Source organism: Enoplosus armatus, chromosome 18 (genome assembly GCF_043641665.1).
Source record: "Enoplosus armatus isolate fEnoArm2 chromosome 18, fEnoArm2.hap1, whole genome shotgun sequence".
In the NCBI taxonomy this organism is placed as follows: domain Eukaryota; kingdom Metazoa; phylum Chordata; class Actinopteri; order Centrarchiformes; family Enoplosidae; genus Enoplosus; species Enoplosus armatus.
The window spans coordinates 3,291,438-3,314,811 of record NC_092197.1 but is presented as its reverse complement, the minus strand read 5'-3'; the positions used below and the strand labels follow the sequence as shown (position 1 = coordinate 3,314,811).

Below are 23,374 nucleotides of genomic sequence, written 5' to 3'. Positions count from 1 at the left end.
TCCTGCATACATGTTTAGACGTTTGTATGTACAGTTACAAATGGTTGTCGTGTAGTTGAATGTAAAAGTGTACAGCACACGTATTCAGTGAAGAGTTGAGTCATTGTAAGTGAGAGAAACGTCAAAACAAAACACTCACTTCTAAAACAAACCCATCACAGCAAGCTACAGTACGACTCCGACATAATGAGAGGTTAGAGGTTGTATCCTCGCCAAGAGTGCCACAGCAATAACAACAACAAGAACAACAAGAACATTAAAAAAAAGAAAAGATTAGTGGTCCATCTTTACAAACAACACGCAGAAGTATGAAAAAACAAAAACACTTCTGAGCTGGTATAAAAAAAAATCAAGGGTTTTTGTTCAAATCGCACCGAGGCGTCTCCAGGTGATTTAACCCCGGCTTGTCCGCTTGATTCGAGCCGTTGTTTCTCTTCGTTTCGGCTCCACAAATCCATAAAAGATGAGTTTTAAAAATATTCTTCCAATAAGCCGAACTAGTTCTCCCAGTCAGTGCACGGGAGGCCTTCGTCCTCGGACTCGGACTCGGACTCGGGCGAGGCCTCTTTGATTCTCCTCAGAGCCTCGTGGATGCTGCGGGTCAGAGCGTCAGCAGAGTGCGGGAAGCTCTTGGCGTGACGCTGCTGCTCCGGCCGGGTCCGTACCTTCTTCAGCCGGACGCCCTGCCTGATCTGAGCCAGGATGTTGTTGCTGTCGTCGTCCGGGTCGGGGGCCAGGACTCGCAGCTCGGCCTTCCTCAGGTGGAAACTGCCCCGTTTGAGGGAGGCCAGCACCTCGTCCATGGGGGAGCTCGCTGCAGACACACCGACACCACAGTTAGTTTTACTTTTTAAGAACTTTTGAATACACATAGAATCTAATTTAATAAAGTGGATAAAAAGAAAGATGGATTAACCAATGAAACAGATACCTTTCATACAAATGAGTTAAAGTTATAATCCTTATTAGTTTGTAAGGATGGTTTGGCGCCTTAAGACTTACTCGTGGCCGCTGTCTTAGGTCAACGAACACAACATTAAATGTACCAACAACACAGAGAGGCAGACGTCTCTTATTAGGAGCCAAAACTGTGGAACAACCTGCACATAAACATCCACCTCAACTTTTTAATCTTGCTTCCGAGTAGTCTGCATCCTTACTGTAGACACTTACATTTTCATTTAATTTCATCGACTTTATTCTTATTATTCGACCCTGGCAGAGCTTTAAGTTACTGCTAACGCAAACGGGGTGGCTTTTATTGTGAAGCCGTCACAGGAAACGCACTTTATTTGTCACAGAGGTCAGCGCTGACCACGATCGATCATCAAAAAGGCATCTACAAAACAAGACATGGACATTTTTGTCATGTTTTTTCACTGTTAACAGTGGAATGGATCGAGAAGGAGCAGCTGGAGTGAGCTCTCGACAGGCTGCAGACCCGCACAACTCCTCAGCAAGGCGGCTAACTTCTTTTACTGAGTCCTGCTGCATCGTGGCATGACGGAGAAAGGCCAATGATTGACTGACGTCTTTATTAAAACACGACTTTGTTCTGGGACCTGTAGTATTTCCACCAGTAACCACAGGTGTCGCCAAGTAAACCAGGACTGAAATCTTAAGGACTGTAACTTTAACCAAAGACTTTTTATATTTGTTATGATGTGCGTTTCTTCCTCACCTCTCCGCCACTGTGACGAGTCCAGCGAGGCGGTCTTCCTCAGCTTCGTCCTTGCTGTCATCAGCTGACTGCTGTCGAAGAATCGAGGGGAAAACGGCGCCAGCGGCATAGAGGGAGATTCAGATTCGCATGTATGGTGCCGCACTGGGCTGTCTGTGGCATTCTTCTCCCTCCCCTCACCCTGCTGCTGCTCCTCTGAGGGAGGAGGTGGTGGAGGGGGCGGGGGAGGAGGAGGAGGTGGCGGAGGAGGCGGGGGAGGAGGACCCAGTGAAAGAATAGACGGGGAGGCTGAGAGGGGAGGCAGTGAGAGGAAAGGAGGTGAAGAGTCGAGAGTTTCGAGTTCAACTGTCGGTAAAGAGACGCTGTCGCAGCCGCAGGAGTCAGGAGGAGGAGGAGCAGAGAGTTCTGGGAGGTCTGAGATGCAGTCGGTCTGAACGCCGGCCGCCTGAGTGCTGGGCTGCTGTCCGGCTCTCCTCCGGACGTGAGTCTGGCTCAGACGCAGCCGGCTGGACTTCACAGTGACCTGGCCTGGATAACGCTGGATGGGGAGTCAACAAAAGGAGGTTAGCAAAGGGAGGGAGACGAGCATCAGTCAGAGGTCAAAGATTAGGAGTCCGTGGACATCTGAGACCTCACCTGTTTGAGGCTGCGAAGTCTGTCCAGAGTCCTCTGCCTCTCCTGCCTCACTCTGGCATTACTCTTGACTTCATCTTCTTCCTCAGCGGCTCCTCCCTTTACAGGAAACAACAAAGTAGATCAGATGTAGTGACACGTCTGATTGTTTTTAATCAACTCTTTTACTTAAAGTAGTTGATTGATTGATTGATTGGTTTATCCTAACCTGTTGGTTCAGTGCAAACAAACTCTTCAAACTTTATTTAAAACTCATGAACGTGATACTGAGCAACACTGACAATGCTCATTAACGGTGTGTGCATCCTTTCGGAAGCAGCCACAGACTGATAAATATTCCAGTCCTACCTGTTGCAGTGTCTGCAGGCAGTCGCCGTCAGCATGGCTACCTTGTCGCTGTTGTATCTTCTGGTTGTGACTGACAATACAGATTTCCTATTCAAGACAAAAAGCACATAAATGATGCACTAAACTAACCAGTGCTGCCGTTATAGAGATGTCTTCTTCAGCCTGTTGATCATCTTTATCATTTACCTTCTTGTTTTTGAGGTAGACTTTCTTGGCAGTGATGCGGCCCCTGCGGGCCTCGAGCTGACGCGTCCTCTGCTGTAGGACGCTGAGGTCTTCGTCTCTGAGGGGGGACGGCGGGGTTGCAGGATCTTCGTCACCCTTCATGGCATCAGGACTCTCAAAGGCATCGTAGTACACCACCTCATCCTGTCGCTCTGATGCAACACCAAAACAGATTCATCAAAATGCATCAAAACGTTTTGAACGCTGCCTGTGCAGGCCTTTAGTTTATACAGTTGGTATTAAACACCAGAAAAGGAACGAGCTGTGACCAAACTATTGTTCATTTAACTGTTAAGGAGCTTCAAATCTGAATTAAAGTTACTATTTATATCTTCAGTTTTTAATAAAATGTTTTGTTTTTCCTTTTTTAAGAAGGAGCGTAGTTACACTGCAAAGAAACGCCTGGTTTCAGCTGGTAGCTAAATGTGGTGCAGTATATGTCTTCTCTTTGTATGAGATTAATGTTTTTTGTACAAGGTACCTCATGAATAAATGTAATAAACTAAACTAAATAAAGACTAGACTGGGATCAAAACATTTACTGTCTTTGTATAAAAATAATTGAAAGTACGGCCTCTTGAGACTCAAAAAAGATCTCGTTCATTTAATTCAGTTTTCCAGAACTCAGCTATGACTAGATTTATTGAAGACAATGAAAAATCAATATATCGGACAATCTGTCTGTCAATCATCACAGTCTGTCACAAAAACCTTAAACAGATGTTCACCTGTCATTTGCCTCCGCAGACTCTGCAGCTGTGCAGTGAGCAGCAGCTCTTCACAGCGCAGCACCTCTGCCTGAATATCATACAGCTGCAGCTGCAACTCGTAGTACAGCGCCTCCAGCTGGTCCAGACGCAGCATGGCATCCTCCCCACCTTGCAGACTCTGCATCTAGAACCACAGCCACACAATTGTATCACTCTACCGCAGACCAAAGGGCTCATGATGCCTCCTGACCGAGCATGTGTTTTTAACATAAGTGGAAACTGAACCCGAGGCAGTGTTCCTGTTCTCTCCAAATACTTTGCAGTTTTTATGTATTTACACATGTAAGTATTTGACCCCAACAGTCACTCCAAATGAGTCATTTCCACTGTTGTACACCAGGATGTTATTCACTCCATAGCAGGATGTCTGAGCCATGAGGTCATCTTTCCGACGACCATTATCTTGCTTTTTTCCCTTCTCTCTCAACTTGTCCATAGCCAAGTGTTTATGTCTCTCACTGAGTATCATGAGATTCTTAAGACACCGGCACACACAATGATGGCTGACATCAGTTTACCTCCTCCTTCAAGCCATGTTTCCTCTGTTCCATGCAGATTTCCTTGGCCCTCATCAGCTGCAGAGTTTCTTTGGAGAAGGCGTACTGCAGCCGCTCCATGCGCTCAACTGCTGCTGCCCACGCCGACTTGCCAAACTTCCTCTGGTCAGCACGCATCCGCTCATACAAAGCTGCAACACATACAATATACAATATATAATTGTCAGAAATGGACTCAGTTCATTATGCCTGTTGTCAGCTTCTCCAATGTGATAATCTTATTTTCTCTGTTTTATATCATTCTAAACTGAATATATTTGGGTTCAGACAAAACAAGACACCTGAAGATGCCATCTGGGACTATTTTCTGATGTTTTATCGATTTAATAACTAAACCGACTAAATCAACAAATGAATCGATAAGTTGCTGCCTTAAAATTGACCCTAAAGAAGTGCAATAGTGCATGCGTGCTTTCTGCTTAAAACGGAAATCGTGTTTCCTAGCAGGTCATAGCTGAGATGATTTGGGGATTAAAATACTTTTGGAGGAAGGGGAGACTTATAGAAAACATTTATATGTGAGAGGTTGGAGATGAGGATCTGAGACGGGGAATGTTGGTTTTAAATCATCCCTACGTGGAGTGTTAACTGCACTTTGTTATTAAGTAAACATACAACACAAAAGGTTCAAAAGGTCACAGCAAAGACAAAGCCCCACAGTAAAGACAGGAAATGCCTCCTTGGTGTGTTTACCTTTCTGTGCCCGAGTCGTGGTTTCAAAGAACTTGACCGTCAGGTCCTGTATGGAAAGTACGGCGGCGTGAGCCTTCTTCTGCCACTCCTCATCCTCTCTCCTCAGGCTCTCCACGCGACGAGGACCCAGGCGCTCCGTCTCTAGTGAGATCTGATGGGGGTCAAAGCAGGTCGTTAAAACAAATGAAACATACAATATTAGCATCAGCACAGATAACAAAGTACAGAGAGTACAGAAAGGGGGTTTCAAAGTCTGACACCTTTCCCACCAACACCACATTACCACATATTATATATGTATAGAGCAACATGACACGTTTTTATGAACAGTTTTTGTCATTCTTCTATTTGGTAAATAGTCACAGCCAAAGTTTGGGGGGATGTAAACAGGAAGTATAATGTCGGATTAAGTGAGTTAGCTGTGAGCTCCAACTTTTTTAGCCTATATTTGTTTATATTTTGGCAAACTGGCACCATTAAAAGTTAGCCGAATTAGCTATTAGCAAATCCTGTTTGCAATGTACCTATGGATGTACAGAAAACTGTCACTGGATTACTTTGATACTGAACAAAACTTAAAGACGTGATGATTCTTAGGCAAGTTCTGAAGTTATAAGAAGTGTCTTGTTTTCTATAATTTCTAACCGGATTGACGGACATTAATATCAGATATCGGATATCACACTGGATCAAAGAATATGTGTATCATGTCTTTAGTGAGGGTTTTAAAGTACCTTAAATGCCTCAGTTTCAAAACCCCTAGTATAGACACTCACTACAGTGCACTGTAATACCAGCAAGCTACAGCAGGTGGTGGTAATCATGAGTGGTGACCAAAGGCATGCCTGTGCATGTTTATGTTTAGAGTGACACTAACCCAGTGTCCTACTGGGCTGGAGGAACAATAAATAAAAGACTAGATTAAAAAAGAAAACAAGAAAAATCAGAATACAGTCTGGAGGGAGTTTATATTACGTGGCACAACATCACATGTCAACCAGAGTTCACCAGCTCGTGTCAGGCCATGTGAAAAAAAAAAAAGTGAGAAACGTGAAAGAAAAAAAAAAAAAAAAAAGCAGTGCCACGTGGAGTCCTGTACTGGGTCTTCACTGAGAACTGAACCCCCCCCCCTCCAAGAAGAGACCACATGGAACAAAATGTACACAGACACATTAACTCCCTATGAGGGCCTCATGCACATACAGTCATATGTTAATATCTCAATGTAAAACAGATGTGTGTAGGTGCTCAAAAATAAACAAGAGCATAGTAATCAAACCTCAAAGGCCTTGATTTATGTTAGCCAGCATACTCAGTGCTTTGTATTGTGTGTGTGTGTGTGTGTGTGTGTGTGTGTGTGTGTGTTTGTCTGCACGTGAGGCACAAGAACAGGGAGTGGTTTTGGGGTGAAACCGGGAGCATGCAGGGGAGGAGAGATTATGTCAGAGACCAGAGAGAAAAAGTCTCAGTCTCTTCAGGAATGAGAGAAAGAAAATATTAACTGGGATCACTTAAAGCTGTGATCTCATTGTTTAAGTATCTTTAACAGAGAGGATGCAGAACCAAAGAGCTGCGCCTACATGTGAACACATCTGAAGACCAAAGCCAAAATTTAACACCCGCAGAGGAACAAATGGCAGAGAGATTTCAGACCTGGTGACATGTCACACTGCCTTTGACACTTGTGACATTCAAAAGCATCTGTGGTTTAACTTCTTTGTTGTTGTTAACTTTGTCCCTGCTGACCTGTGTGACACGTCAAACTAAAGACTAACATCTTTCCATCCAGTTGGCCCTTGATTGTCAGTCTGTTCAACTGGTTTCATGCAAAGCAGAAAGCATCCATTTGTGTTTGTTCTTGTTTTTCCAGTGAATGTTCGGTCGCCTTATCGCAACATCACATATTGGAATTAAGGATTTCTTGAAACTTGTTGTTGTTCACTTCAGACCTGCACCCCTTTATGTTATTCAGACCACAATCTTACTAGGTCGGACCTGGTAAAAATTTCTGTATCGCTTTCAACATTGAACGCAGTCAGATTAACATAAAGAGAGCAGCAGCAGCAGAATGTGATACATGCAGAGAGAAATTAAATGCAAATCTTGTACCGCCCTATAAATACACGTGTGCAAAACCAATTTAATAAACTAAAAAACACTGAAAGAGACAATTTTAAAGCGTTGAGATCAATCTTCTCATATCAGGTCAGTCTATAAAAACCTTGCCGTGCGATAAAAATCTCACCAACAGTTTTTCCATGTACTTCCTGTGTTCATTCATGCAAACTGTGAGGATGAATACATGCCAATCCACGAAAACCCTTTACATACAGCATGTAAGCAAATAGGAATTAAATGAGTGCCTACTTAACGTCCTGAAGCCTGCAATGTGACGTACTCTATGTCTGAAAAGGAGCTCTTATACCTTTATATATAATGTGGAAGTATAGGGAAATACATGTACAAAATAAAGACAAATCCAAGTTTTAGACTTCAAAAGAGAGACATAAGAAAAATGAACTACTTTAAGAACCAACAAACCCACTGTTTATTAAATCAAAGGCTGCAAATTCCAGAGACTTGGTCTTAAAACCATCCAAATTATGTATGAAGTCAAAAACAAATTATTCATCTACCTGGAAGTATCCAAAAGTTGTTTAGAATGACAGGTGGACAATATGACTTACAATTTACAGTTTAGTATTACACTACTGTAACACTGTCGGACAAAAAGTGATGAAAATCAATGCAGCAGAATCAGAGATATTGTCTTATACCATACATTCTTCTTCCTGGTCAAAACCTGCCGCCTACATTACCCACGCTGCAACTCGTCTGCCAACAGTTTTGTGAATGTGTCTTTTTTGAGTGTTTGTTTTTATATTCTTTTTACATCCCAAATTGTTTGTTGTTTTGACTTCAACATGAGGCCACCAAAACGCAGGAGAAAAAAAAGAAGAAAACAAGATCTCTTGTGCAAAAGAGTGAGCAGGTTTAACATAAACCTGAAAAGCTGCTCTGCAAACAGGCAGGGTGACATATTTGTATGGAAAAATGTACAGTACATTTGGCTGGGTGAGTAAAAACATCACACCAGACTGAATAATACAGACTTCTTCTATCAGCTCGCTTTCCCCCTCATCTGTCACCTACTGGTGTCACTCAAATCCTGACCTGACCCCTGCCTCGTGAGTAACTCCTCCATTCATTCACCACGACTCACAATCACACAGTGTGAGACAGAGAGCTCACTGCGAACTCTACTATACACCTACATGTTGATTTGGAGTCAAATATAAATCACAATTCTTTCATATGTAAGTCGTAGCTTTGAGGCACATCTGAGTGTTGTTACCTAAAATCTTGATGTTTTGTTAGTGTCGGGATGTGTGAAAGTACCAGTTTTACACCTGTATGGCATGTCTTTTTGAAGACTGTATGAATAAAAAAACAGGCAGGAAGAGGCGGGGGAGATGTAACTGTGAATGACTTCCCTTCACACCTCTGTTCAACAGCTGTCGGTGACAAAACACAGACTCGCTGGAAATAGAAGTGACGCCAGTTCTCGTGGTAAACTGCAGGGATTACAGCGTGGATGCCGTCACGGTGGTCCTTATCTCATCTGGTTAAAATAGCAAGTGAAATGCCTGTTTGTGAGTGACTCAGTTTCAGATAACTAGCCAAGTCTCTATCAGGGTGGATGTTCTCCATTTTCCTTATAACAGATCCAGCCTGATATATCTTCTTCCTCTGGGCCATAGAGCTCCGTTGTTGTCCAGTAACTATTAAAAACACATCAATGAGCCACACTTTATCACCATGAACACACACACTGTAGTTTATTTTGACTCAGTCCCACATACACTGGCCTGCTGTCCCAAATACTCACTGGAACACTAAATGTGGATTAATCCGCCACTGAAAATAGTCCACAACAAATGCACAGTTTCCTCCTGTTTGAGTGATATTTGTTAAAAACTAGTGTCCAGCTGTTTTAGGGAATTAGTTTAGCCTTTTTAAGAAATGAAACTATATATGTTCGAGAGCTGTTTTTAATCCATGAAACCTGATCAAGACTACAGCCCCTTTGTAGCAGTCCAAATTATTATTTGGTTAATCTAGAGCTGAAACATTTAATCGATTAGCCAAATTTGCTGCTTTTCTCTCATGGACTGAATACCTTTTGCTTTTGGACTGTTGGTCAGACAAAAAAAGACATTTTAAAGACATCATCTTTGGAAAATTGTGACAGAAAATGTGTAAAAGTATTTGATTAGAAAACGCTGTTGTGGTCATGTCTGTATGCGTACATCCTAATAATAATCTAGCCCAATGCAGATCAACTCTCAGGTAGACTATTTACTTCAATTCAGGTCATAGAACTAATTAATGTGCATATTATACTATGTGATATTTTAAACTCTTTAACTTTAACTTTAACTTTGGTCGACAGCTGGAGGTAAACAGAGCAGGTGTTTAAGGGACCAGGATGACAACTGTTGCCACGTAATAGTGCAGTCGATGTGAAACAGTAACTGGAGCTCACTGTGGTACAAAAGTATCTCAGACACGTTACAGAGAAACCACATTTTTAATTCATGGCTGCCCTATGACCTTCCAGTCAACAGGACACCGACACTGCACCGCTCCAACATGCAACAGGGCCATCCAACAATGCACCATTCACCAAAATACCTGACACTCTTTGTTGGTGATTCATTCATTCATTCATTCATTCATTCATTCACTGCTCCATCTGCTCCTCCTTTCACTCATTCAGCTGAGCTTAGATGTGATGAGTAGAAAGACTTCACCTCAACATCAACAGTCATCTATCAACATAAAGATGATGATTTTTTAAATAAAACTGAATATCTTTGGATTCTGGGCTGTTGGTCGGACAAATCAAGCAATTTGAAGATGTCATTTTGACATTTAGTGCCATTTTGTACACCAAACGATAACTCAGAGAGACAGTAATCGGCAGATAAGTCAATAGTTATAGCCCTAATTCACTGTAAAACTTTGTGTAGTAATACAACAACTTTGAAATATCACAGCTAAAAACTGTATATTAACTCCTCCTGACCCAACAAATCATCTAGATCAACACTCCTTCTACTGTCTCCGGTCGACAAGCTGAATCTTAATTCCAGTTCATTTCATCTTAAAGCGCTGTGGTGGCTTTACAACAACCTCACACGTGTCGTTTTCACACTTGCAGATGAAATCAGGATAGCCTGCTATTATCGCAAACTACTGATACTCAGGTGCTCGAGTCTTTTTCACCTCAACTTTGCGACATTTAGTAGGATGCAAACTGTATGTAAATGAAAGGCATCCTGTTTCCCGACTCCTTCTCCCTCCCTTTCCTCACAAAAAGGAGAGCGTCGCCATGATCCCCCTGACTCATCAGTTCAGGAGAAGCCAAGCGCCTATACCAGCATCAAGGATTCATTTGCATACAGCTTTGTTTTCAGCCGTTGGATCGCCCTGAGGGTAGCAGGTGGTAGAGCTGGAAACTTTGGCATTATACAGAGTTCAGACTCTCGGGAAGCTCCACAAAGCATGTCAGAAACAAGCAGAACGGTTAGAGGGTTGCACACCTCCAGTCGTCAGGTGAGACTCGTACCATCCAAACATTTCTTCTCCAAATGAGACACTCGTTACATTTAATCTTTAACTTTCTGTTAAAGGTTTTCTGTGTAAAGTCTCAAGCTCGAGCTAAGAAAACCCTGATAACTATATAGAAAGCTGCACAGGAAGGAGCCAGATCTCCGGGAAGGTTTTACATTTTCAACAAATTATGATCTTTTTTTAAGATATCAGCAAGATTTAATATTAATCCAAAGATCTTTGGCTTTTGGGCTGCATTTTTCTGAAGCTCTATAGCGCGAAAGATTAATTGAGAAAATAATCTGGAGATTTATTGATTTACATCAATATTTACATTTACATTTTCATCATTAGTTAAAGTCAGTTAGTGATATTCTATTTTTTTTTTATTATTATCAGCAAATCCCATGAAACACCAACAATGAATGAATCTGTCACCTTTAAAAACACAAATACAGTTAAATTCTTAAAAAAGGCTAAATGATGTCATAAAACAGCTGGGCACTGTGGTTTTTAGCAAATATATCTCAAACAGGAGTAAATAGTGTTGTTGGGGACTATTTTAAGCAGCGGATTAATCCACATTTGATGCTCTAGTGAGTATTTGGGGCAGCAGGACAGTATTTGTGGGCTTGAGTCAAAATAAACTACAGTGCGGTTTTTAATTAGTGTTTGGACAACAATGGAGCTCTATGGCACAGGGGACTAAGCTACTGTATATCAGCCTTTATATACAAGAAACAATACCAATCAATCAATTGATTGCTGTTTTTTTGTCTTTTCATGGGATCTGTTGACAATAACAAAAATATCACCAGACCAGTCCTTTAAGAAAAATGTGCTACATAAATTTTGGCGAGTCAGTGAAATTTCTTAATTTAGATCAGCACCCACCCAAAAACCCAAATACCATCGTGATACACACTCGTAAAAAAACGCACCCACACAGCCAGTCACTTGTGTTGCGTGCTGCGTGAGGAATGTAGTTCAGAGACGGGAAAGTACTCACAACACAACAGAGGGTGACTGACTGAGAGCGTCTATGAGAGAGAAGTCAGATACAGAGATGAGGAGAGAGCACGAGTCCAGTTAAACAGCACTCAGTACTGTGTAACATGATATCAAAGCCGCCACAGGTTGCACAACCCAGTCTAACACAAGCTTGATAAGGAGTCGCTGACCACTCTGGCTAAAGAGAGACAGACTTTGTTCTGCTCATGCCGTTTCTCACTGTGGGATAAGCCGGTTATTTTTGCCTCTCTTCTCTCACCACCACTGGCACACTTTTTCTCCATGAGTTACCAGATTCCTGTCTGACTGTGAGGTGAAGTTATGTGGAATGGACACACCTGTATGCGGCGGTTTCTCAGGTACAAAGGCTGCATCCGAAATCACTCCCTGTTAATTACACAGTGAATTACATTCACTGTCATCATTTTATTTGAGTGTGTAGGGCCTGTGCACTGCTTTCTGCTAACAATACCACAAAGGAAAGAGGTTTTAAAACAGTCAGGGGCAGGATGGGGGAGCTGAACAGCATGGTCATCATTAAGAGCAGCACACACAGACATGATGCACATATTTTTTTGATTCAGTGTGACTTGCACTTTGATGATTTGATACGCTGCAAATAAAAGGTCCATAAATCTGTTTCGAAATTGTAGACAAACGACACGCCGTGAAACTCCAGAACTTGCCTGAGAATCATCATGTTTTTAGGTTTTCTTCAGTATCAAAGTAATCCAGTGACAGCTGTCTGTACATCCATGGATACATTGCAAACAGGAACTACTAATAGTTAATTTGGCATACTTTTAATGGCCTATTTGCCAAAATGTAAAGAAATATTGGCTAAAAAACCCACACTGTAACTCGCTGAGTCCTTCTAGCTATCCTTTTAGCTGACATTCCTTTATCAGGACCGGGTAACATGGTGATATCGATAAATGTGGCCAAGTTAATGCATTTCCAGTATTCTGCTGTTGTATTTCAATATTAACAAATATAACGTCTTCCTGAACAAGTGCACTTGGAATGTGAAGAACCCTGACCTACTGGCTCCACCAGGCATGTGCTAAGACTCTATGAAGGCCATGAGACAGTAGAGATTAGTCTGCGGATTTAGTTCCCTTTTCAAGCCTCTAATGAAGAAAAACAACAAAGATGGAGTGGAAAACGAGTGTGGAAAACAGAAGACTGTGCTGAGGCTGCAGAATTACTGAGTGCTTTAGTGGCTGCTGTAATAATACTTATGCTGGTTGTTAAGCCGCTCTGGGCGGGGGGGAAAAAGCCTCTCTGGCTGATCCTCTGCCCTCCACAGCCCCCAGATGCAAAGCTACAGGGTACAGAGCGGCTACTACACCATCATCATCACCACACGTACCCTCAGCAACTAATGCTAATGTCATTACAGTGGGTTTAGGAGGCTAGGCTCAGTGGAGGACATTACCATGCAGTGGTTCAGGGCTCGTTTCCCAGCGCTAACCTTGGCTTTCAAAACCGCCAAACCACAAAAATAGCATTGTAACTTGTGAAGCACACTGTAGTAGAGAGGCAATCTGATACAAGTCAAAGTGTGTTCCAGGACACACCAGTTAGCCGGCTACAGTGAGGTCTAAACCTACTTATATCAAGCCCTAAAACAGATGGTATCTGTGTGTGTGTATTACCTTAATCTGCTGTCTGCGCAACATTGCCAGTTCCCTCATGTCCCTGAAAGGCTGCAGCAGGTAGTGGTAGAGCTGAGTTGTTGCCTCCAGCAGCTCTCCATACGCCTCATCCTCCTCGGGGTACACCTGCAGCAGCTCCACCATGCTGTCCATGGCTTTGTGTTTGTCCAACACCTGGGACAAAACATGAAGAGAGGAGATGTAACTGGGAAACTGGTGCATGCAGAGATGTAGGACTTTTTCTTTTTGCCAAAAAAGGACCAAAACCAACAATATGTCCAGCCGTCTCTTAATTCTGTCCAACTTCCCCAGCCAGACTGTGGCACTCAAGTCTATTGATTCCTACTGAATACATAATAAATCTTTAAACATTTGTCACAAATATATACATTTTTTTAAAGGCGAAACTCAATCAGCAACAACTTTGAAAATCGATTAATTGTTTGTCTTTGTTTCAAGCAAAAATGTCAAACATTTACTGGCACCTGCTTCTCAAATGTGACTATTCACTGGTTTTCTGAGTATTATATGATAGTAAAACAATTTTTAAGGGTTTTGGACTGTTGGTCAGACAAGACAAGACATCTGAAAACATCAACTCTGGCTTTAAGAGATTATAACAGTATTTTTCACAATTTATAAACCAAACGATTAATCGAGAAAGTAATTGACTAGGGCTGCAACTAACAATTATTTTCTAATTTTTTCATTGATTAAACATCAAAGGAAGTAAATAGTTTATTTGTTGGAGACTATTTTCAGCTTTAGTGAGTATCACCAGCAGCAGGTATGTGGGATGGAGTAAAAATAAACTAACTGTGTGTTCATGGTAAGTTGATGGAGGTCAATGGCCACACAGACAACACTTGTTAGTAGGATACATTTATTGTTGGTTGTGATCTTTTCATGGGATTTGTTGACAAAAAAAATAAAGAATGTAATCAGAACTACCTTTAAAAAACACATCCAATATAGTAAAAAACTCCATGAAAAAATGACACACTTTTGATATATTACCAGAAAATATTGTCAGGTGTACAACAAAACAGCCAATTTAATAGCATTAGTTATAAACAAACAAAAAGGACCAAGGAAGTCATGCTAGCTTTGCTAAATTCGATGGAAAAACTGGATTTTAGTGTGTAGTAAGTCTAATTCTGACTAATTCATGATTACAATGAGTCCTAAACAAAAAGCTCTTTCAAAGCTCAAGGAAACAATCCAGGCCTCATCTATAAAAGCGAGAGTAAAGAGTGTGAGAGAGTGCACGTACGAGTGCAGGCACTCGGGGGTGTGTGTGTGTGTGGTCAGGAATGATACCATAAAATACATTGTTTGAGTGTAGTACAATGAGAATAAATTGGCCCCAACTGTTGCTGATTCATACCATATGTCCTGCTATCCACAGACTGTTCATTGTTCCTGAGATAAACGCTATCAAAACAGCTATTGTACACACAAATACAATTCATCTCCCAGCTCTCAGAAACCAGTAGCTCCAATTCACACAGGGACAATACTTCTCCTTCACTTCTGCCTCAGATAATATTGAAATGTGCCACCACCCAATCTTCGTCAAAAGCAGTGAATAAAGTGCTCTTCTCTCTGCAAGGAGCCATAGATATGAATAGAGACTCTTATATTAACTCCAGGCTGCTTTTCCAAAGCCCTCCACGTTGGGGACTGGGGCAGACACTGCACGATTCAGCTCGAACACTGCTCCTACTGTTTACCTTGGGTCTGTGTCTCCCTGGTAACCACTGGCCAACCGTACAACGACTCCCTGCCCCTGCAGTCGCTGCTAGCCAGGAAAACCCCTGGGCTAAATGAGCTGACTCCTGCCTGGGCACCAGCTAGGCAAAGTATTCATGTGCTATTTAAACTTCAATAAATAAATCACTGACACTGGACTGACATTTACTACTTCCTTTGAAGACAGAGCTTCTTCTTTATACTGTAACATTCTCATTTCCTGCTGTAATTGTATTTACATGGTCAAATCTCTTTGTTGATGACGAAATGCAAGAAGCCAGAGGGCCTGCGGCTGCTTGGTGTCACTTCAAAAAGGCAGCAGGATTACCCGTCTTAATTAGAGCCCAAACAATCAGCTGACCAACAGGAAATGAATAAAGACATGCAGCTATTTTGTATTTTGTATTATGTAAGTCAACCAAAAGTGCCAAACATTCACAACTTAAATCCCAAGCTTCCCAATTGTGAGGATTTGCCGCTTTTCTTTGTTGTAAGTGAACACTGAATATCTTTGGGGTTTTGGGACTGTTGGTCAGACAAAATAAGCTATTTCAATTAGTCACTTTCGATTGATTCTGCCCCAGGTGATATTGAGTGTGTGCAGGGCCAGTGTACTGGAAACAAAGGCGATATTTTCCGATGAAAGTCATGCTATCGTTTTTACTAAATTCTGTCATTAAAATAAATGTTTCCAAGCAAAAGTGAACTAAATTAACACCTAGTTTAGTTGAGTGGAGCTCTCATGGCCGTCCACAATTCTGGTCTAGAGTCACAAGAACCATCTAGGCCCCTAAACATAGCTTCATCTTTTCACATAGCTCTTGTATCACTTGTTTAGACACCTTCATGTTTTATCCCCTTTATCATGTTGGTAACTCTCGATTTTCATTGCTGTCTGGTGACTTCATGACAATGTCTTTTATTACTGTTTCATTGAGTTGAAAGCAGCCTATGTGGTCTCATACCTCACCTTGAATTTGAATATTTTACACTTTTGTCGTGGACAACATTGCTTTGCGTTTTTTCCCCAAACAAAACTACTCACTAAACATAAGAAAAATGGCATAACATTAAAACTTATTTCTCACTGTTGAGTCTACAGAAAGCCCTTCAATGTGCCAAGAGTACACAATTACAGGACGCTCTGAGTGATATGAGCTCTAGCATAGCTGCTGCAGCCCTATCATCAGGACTAACTCTTCCAGTTTGTTGGTGCTAAATCTGCTCCGTCTTGCTGGAGTACTTTTCTCTCTGCCTTTTAATTGAAATATCTCACAGGAGGAACACGCCTTGATCTGAGCAGACACTGTGTTTAATAGCTCTTTGAATGGACTGAATGCCATTTACAGGCTATAAAATTCTAAATGAGTCTAAAAGGAAATACCAGTTATCTTTCCCACAAATAGCACTCAATGTTTTATGCAGAGCTGCCACCACGACACAACAAGTTGGCAACACGTGCATTAGTTGTAGTGCAAATAAATGTGTGTTAGTGGGTAACAAGATAAAAACTACCTGCATACCCCAATGTGAACCGTGTAATGTAAACAAACTAAAATGTCCCACAAAGCTGCAGTAATGCAGACTAATCCCACAGCGGCATCTGCGGCTAACGTGCACACTCACCATGACAAACAAAGACTGTGGGCACATACACACCAACTTCATTTATGAAGGACTCGCTATCATCTGTGACTCAGATCTTTGCATTTCTCCTGAGACGCCACACTTGGCAGAAACACACAATTCAATTTTCTACATCAGGGAAAAAGGACACGATAGATAATAATAATCTAATATTAATGTGGTGTAATGCAGGTGTTTTACATTCTCAGTGTATTCTGTGGATGGAAAAATGCAGCCACTGTTTATTTCTCATGACTGACAGGATTGATATTACACACATATTAATCAGCAACTATTTCGATAATCGATTAACTGTGATTGTTAGGGTAACATATTTGTTGGTATCAGCTTCTTAACTGTGTGTATTCTCTGCTTTCGAAGTTGAATATCTTTGGGATTTGGATTTGGAGACGTCACCTTGGGCTCTGGTGATAAGCGGTTCTCAGTTTGACATTTTATAGACAAAAAAATGAATCAATCATGAAAATAATTGTTAGCTGCAGCTCTGACGATACGTGTCCGGCCCAGGTCCAACCGGTGTTGTTTGACGTTTTCTCAGATTCATATTCTTCTATATTGTCATTCTCTTTCTTCATTTAATGTAATTTTACTTTGTTTTTTTCCGTCTACTCTGGAGATACAACATCTATTGCAAGTCTGTCCCTCCTCTGTTCCTCTACGCGACTTTCCACCCCATTAAAAAAGTTTTTTGGGGAGTTTTTTTTCTTACTCCTGCTGAGGGTCTAAGGATAGAGGGTGTCGTAACTTGTACAGATTGTAAAGGTTTGCATTACACTCTCATCTTTATGTTCGATACCAAACACTGTAATGTAAAGCATCAAGCTTCTTTAGTCACCCCTCATTACAAGTTTGGTTAATGTTTCATCGGTTTTCACTTGCTTTACATGATCATCACCCATGAACACCTGCAAAGAGCCCAGCAAAGCCATTCAAATGTAAATATTAGCTTGAAACGTGTCAGGCTTACTGTAGGAGAGCTGTTAGCCTAATTCTGTTTAACAACTGGCCACAGATAAGGAAAAACTATACGTTTCTGGTCAATGATTGACAGTGCATGCCCTACATCTGTGGAGCGTTTTCCACTAGTCAATCATTCTGCATCTTCGGCCCAGTTACCATCACAAATGGGGTTGAGATTGGGGCTGTATTTTGTAATAAACTGATTCTCCATACACACCAACAAAAACACCATCAGTAGTAGTAGAGTGCTAGACTGAGCTCCGGGCTACTACTCACAGAGCCAGTAAGCATCTTCAAGTAATGCTCTCTCCTTATACTTTCTAATCCCATAATATTTTAATCCAAGTCTGTAGTCTCTTCTTCATAGTAATTAGTGTTAGAAGAGCTGTATGAGGTACACAGCACACTGGTGCTTTCATTATCATTTTCTCAATTAATCATTTTGTCTAAACAATTAATGCAAAATGTCTGTTATATTTTCCCACAGCCCAACGTAATGTATTTAGACAACTAGTTGTATTCGATTAATAGTCCAAAAACACAAAGACATTCAGTTAACTCTCATATATGAAAGAGAAAAGCATCAAATCCTCATATTTGAGAAGCTGTAACCAGGAAATTCTGGACAGTTCTGCTTGAAAAATTAAGAAATCGACTAAATTGTTGATTAATTGCCTCTAGATTGACTAATTGAATAATAAACTAAATGCTGCAGCTCTACAGTACATTATTAAGTGAATATATTACTGTAGTCAGTCACTGTACTCATTTTACTTTAACAGAAGTAAAACGTGTGTCCTCTTTCTTCCTCTGTCATTAAGTCTAGACTACAGCCTCTTTAAGAGCTGGGACCAGGTCAGCTCTCTGCTTACTTATTATATTACCTGTAGTCAAGGCTTATCAAGAATGGACTTACTGGCTAGAAGATGGAAACACGTGCAATCCAATAAAACTGTAATAAATAAAACCTCTGTTGTTGTTGACACCATCTCAGAGTGATGATTTCTGAGGCTGCAGTTTCTGGTGTGGCTCTGGATTGCATTATATCATGGTGTGTTTCTAATTTTGTGGTCTTCCATGTATGTAAATGAGTTGGACAAAAAGATTCAAAACATTTAACAAACAACTGCATGTCACAACATATGAAGACACTGATGTCTCTGTTGTTTTCTGGGGATTATTTTCATTATCGTTTAATCTGCCCATTGTTTTCTTGATTCATCGATTTATCTTTTAGTCCAAAAAATGACAGAAAATAGTGAAAATTGTCCCATCCCCATTTTCCCAGATCCCAAGGTGACGTCTTCAAGTTGCTTTTTTTGTCTGAGCAAAAGTCCAAAACCAAAAAGATATTGAATTTACAATTATATATAAAACGTCTCTGTGCAGTTGTGTCTTGACGTCTCACCATCTCAGCCAATATGTTCTGTACCTACAGAGAATCTGGATCAGGTGTTTACATGCAACAGTATCCTGGTTTCTATCGGAGTACTCCAGGTAGCATATCCAGGTTCCTCAAAACCGGGAAAAGGACTTATCCAGGATTCTGACACCAGGATATGATGTTTACATGCACAACACTTCCCCATCAAAACCAAGATACTTGTGCACATGTAAACACACTCATTTTACCAAAATAATACAGATTAATTTCCTGTATATCTACTAATCATTTAAGCGGCAAATCATTTGACCTCCCTTATCATCCTTGTTTTGGCAAAGTTTTCCAGAAACACAGAATCAGTCATCCCTCACTTGCAGCAGAGAATCAACAACATAACAAGCCACAACGATTAGTCGATTAATCGATCGACAGGAAATTAATTGACAAGTATTTTGAGACATGATAGTAAACTTTGAGGAAATTATAGCCACCATTTTTCCCTATTTTCTGACATCTTATATATAGAATGAATAAATCGATTAGCTGCAGCCCAACTAGATTTTATACACTAAAGCAGATCATATCTATGTGATGACTTGTCATATTAATAAAATCAGGTGCAACAAAGTGATCACTATCGCCTTCAAAGAATCAAGTGAGGCGTCATTAAATAATTTCTTCCTGGTTGGGCCAAGCCCTTCACCAGCTGTTTGTGTTCTTTGTGTGTCAATCAGTTGAACAAGAACAACAGAGGAGATGAGAGACTTTGCCTCGGGCTCTGTCTCCTCTCAAAAACACAGATAGTGACTCAGTTCAGGACCATGATTTTATTTAGACACCACAGTAGAATCTAATAGTGAACAGTTGTCACTCTAACAGCTAGGTGATATTTGGCACATTTCCTACAGGCATGAATGAAAATATACGTTAGCCTCTTACATGCTCGTTGAGCTAAATACATGTCCTCAGCTGTCTGGACTTACACTGAAACAATCTCAACAGCTGTGGGGTAACTCCACCTCTAATTGTTCTCCTGTTTCTATGTAACTCCCTTTAAAAACAGTCCAGCCAACTGTGAGTGTGATGTCTGGCCGGACCAGATCATATTTCAGGCCTGTGAACGTGCAGCAACAGATGGTAGATCACAAGGGGGGGGACAAAGGAAGAGGAGGAGAATAAGCAGACCGTGAGGCACAATTATGCTCCGAAAACTACATGCTCTTTGGGATCTCATCAGTCTGCGGTTGTCCTGACCCTCCTAGAAAAGTGCCTTTCCATATAATATAGGGCTGACGTTAAATACTTCTATGAACTCACTACATCAAGTGCCAATAGTCATATCCCACGTGCATTTACAAAACATAACTTAAACTACATGAAAAGCAAATACATGTGAATTCACCTCTTGCATGCGTCGTTTGGCCCTCTCCAGAGCATCTTCATAGCCTTTCTGCCTCAGCTCACTCAGGCTCTCGTAGTACTCCTCCGTGTCGTCGCCCTCGGAGAAAAGCACCTGTGAGAGGATCTTCCAGCCGCAGGTATCCAGGGCATGACCCAGGTACACCTGCAGCTGGTAGCACAGGGCGTCCGTCTCCCGCTGCGACACCCCGGAGGCACCGAAAAGCACAGTCCACACGCCAGACTGCTCCTCGGGAAACGAGGGTAAACACGGCTCTAGGTCCGAGTTGACGGCGCACAGCTGGAGGTGGGCCGCCCTCAGGTCCTGGAAGGAGAACAGCCCGGCCCAGCTGAAGTCCTCACGCCCGCTGCCCTCACTGTCCTCTGGGTCTGCATCATCCGGAGAGAGCGGGACATCCACAGGGTCTAGGATCTCCATATCTATTACCTTCGGTGTCACAATATCCCAGGAGCCTAATGTGTGACTGACACACTCGGATGATTTTGAGCTACCGGCTTTTAAAGCCTTCTTGTCTCCAACAACTGTCTTTGTTGTGGGTTTTCCTTTGGGGACAGAGTGTGGTCTAACTTTAACCGCTTGGCAGACTTCATCTTTCTTCGTCGTGACAGGACTTTTTGTGCGTTTTTCTGCCACGGAGGCACCGGGGGCAGGAAGCAAAACGGCGGCGGCGCCGTCGAGGAGCGGGTCCAGAAAAGTGCTACGTCTCTGTACGGTTCTGTTGTGGCAGGTTATGGCGAACTTTCCCTCGATGTCGTTCCAGGCCACGATGAAGACAAATTTATGCCTTTCTTTTTCGTCGAAGACTCGGGGTCGGACGGACACCCATCCGGACTCCAAGTTATCCTCCATCGTGAATGACATCTCATCCAGCCAGTAAAAAAAGACAAGTAGATTAACGCTAGCCAGTAAAAAAAAAAAAAAAAAAAAATCTCTTCTGATGTCGAGGCTAAAGGCTACTGCTAGCTAAGGATAGCTAACGTTAGACGCCAGCTGGAAAAGTAAAATTTGGCGTAGCTGAAGCGAACAAACCGACTAGCTAAACTAGGAGGTGAAACAAAGGCTCTCCAGCTTTGTTTACCCGCTGCCAGCTGCGCGCGAGCTGGAGAAAACGCAGTTAACGTCGTTGTCCCTCCTAACGGTCGGATTTGGGGCTCAGACATGAAGAAGTTCAGCGGACGCAGCGGTGGAAACGAAGTGGGGACGTCGGCTTCATTTTGGGGCAGATAACGTCGGTTGTCATGACACCTGCCCCCGCGTACCTGCCCGATGCTCGCGCTCAGCAAACGCTGACTGTGTCGCTCTTTGTCCGCTCGGAGACAATGCGGTCGCGCGGCTCGGCTTGGCTCTCGGTGTCACGTGTGAGCTTCTGTTTACAAGCAGTCAGGTGCGTGCGTGTTGTCAAATCCGGGGAGGGATTTAACTGGTGCACCCCCTCCCCCGCTCCACCGTGTGGCGTTCGGGTTCCATGGTGGGAGTAGGAAATACGAAGCTTCTTGAAAATGTCGCGTTTTAGTCTCTTCTTCATAAATGTCAAAATGTTAGCTTGTTAATATCAGAGCCTCTGTATAAAGTGACTGTTAACATTCCTTGTTGGAGACAGTCAATCAAACTAAAACTAAAAGATATAAAAACCACTACAAAGAGACGCAAAATGGCCATCAAATGACACAAAACAGCCTCAAAGAGACACAAAACGGCCTCAAAGGGACATAAAACCATCACAAACTGACACAAAACCATCACAAAGTGAGGCGTATGTATTTATAGTGAGAAGGGGATCCATCTTTTATGGAATGCCCGTTACAAAACAGCAATGTCTTCATGCTGTGAGTCATTCCATCAAGTTATTATTTACACAGATATTTCTTTAAGATGGACGGGAGTTTGCGGCTAGTAAGAAAACGATCACGACGACCACCTTTCAAACATGAAGCGTGTGCTATATTTTTTCCTACTTCACTTGAAGGCAGCATAATAGTCCCTTTATCAGGCAGGCAGAGAAAATAAAGGAAATAAATCCACATTAATTCGTTTTCTCATTAAATAATTGAATGTTTACAATTAAATTATCTGTTGATTTTCCTCCATTCGCTCGTTGCTTTCTGTAAATCGCTCTCATTGACTGTCTCTGTCTCTGGCAAACGTGCACGAGGAGCATAAACATCTGCACGTGGGCAAATCCATGACGTAAACACGCACAGAACGTGCCGACGGCTGGGCGCTGTACGGCAAAGCGACTGGGTCAAAAAGGTTAATTTTACAAACAAATCAAGAGATGTTCGTCTTAAACTACTCAATCGATGATATCCAGCGGAAGATCATTTAAGAAGATCGTAAGAAATATATTTATACTCAAACAACCCCACACAAGTTGTTTTATATTTATTCCTTCGTCATATTTGCGAAACATTTCTGTTCGTTATTCACTAAAGGCTATGAATATTAGCTATTTGTTCTTTATGATGTCTGCGGTTCAAAACAAATATATTAGCATTTCATAAATTTTTTTTATCCACAAAAGTACATTTTGTAACATAAAACGTTCGTAAATGAAATGTAACATTACATTTAAACCACTGAGCACTGAGACTTTTAAAATATGTACATTTTTTATTAATCAATTAAATTTTCTTCTTATTCTTTGGTCTTATATTTGTGGTCTGATATCCTGATATATCTATATGTATCTATTTAGAGCTGTTTCGTTTGTTTGTTATCATATATATCATATAATTTAAAATGTTTCCAGTGGCCCCTCTTCACACCTGGATATTAGATATTATTATTATATATTGTGTGACCTTTTTTTCCCACATTTTTCCCAAAACAGGACAAATCAGAAAACTTCAAAAGACAATGTATGTTTTTCTTGTAGATAGTTTGTTAACACGCTCATCAGTCAATACATGTAATGTTAGTTCAAAAGTGTAAAACAAGATATGTGATATGTGAGGTGACATTATTTTCACTAATGTTTATGCCTGATTTCTGTCTGCCTGATAGTAGGATAGAGTAGTAT

The 23,374-nt window shown here is 41.6% G+C and overlaps 1 protein-coding gene across 1 annotated transcript; it reads right to left on the bottom strand.

Moving 5' to 3' along the window:
* Nucleotides 1-497: 497 nt before the first annotated feature.
* Nucleotides 498-21,216, bottom strand: jmy (junction mediating and regulatory protein, p53 cofactor). Its single transcript, XM_070925004.1, has 10 exons — nucleotides 20,338-21,216; nucleotides 13,193-13,366; nucleotides 4,908-5,058; nucleotides 4,176-4,345; nucleotides 3,616-3,781; nucleotides 2,849-3,039; nucleotides 2,663-2,749; nucleotides 2,318-2,413; nucleotides 1,682-2,219; nucleotides 498-814 (listed from the first exon to the last, which is right to left on the bottom strand). Exons 1-10 carry the CDS (start codon nucleotides 21,214-21,216, stop codon nucleotides 498-500), a joined length of 2,769 nt encoding a protein of 922 aa, XP_070781105.1.
* Between the last annotated feature and the right edge of the window lie 2,158 nt (nucleotides 21,217-23,374).

Excerpts from the sequence above, each read along its gene's own strand:
- jmy (XM_070925004.1), bottom strand. The coding sequence starts at position 21,216 with ATGTCATTCACGATGGAGGATAACTTGGAGTCCGGATGGGTGTCCGTC. Across the intron at positions 13,367-20,337 it reads CCAAACGACGCATGCAAGAG|GTGTTGGACAAACACAAAGC; the intron begins GTGAATTCACAT and ends GTTTTGTCCCAG. Across the intron at positions 815-1,681 it reads CTCGTCACAGTGGCGGAGAG|CGAGCTCCCCCATGGACGAG; the intron begins GTGAGGAAGAAA and ends GTGTGTCTGCAG.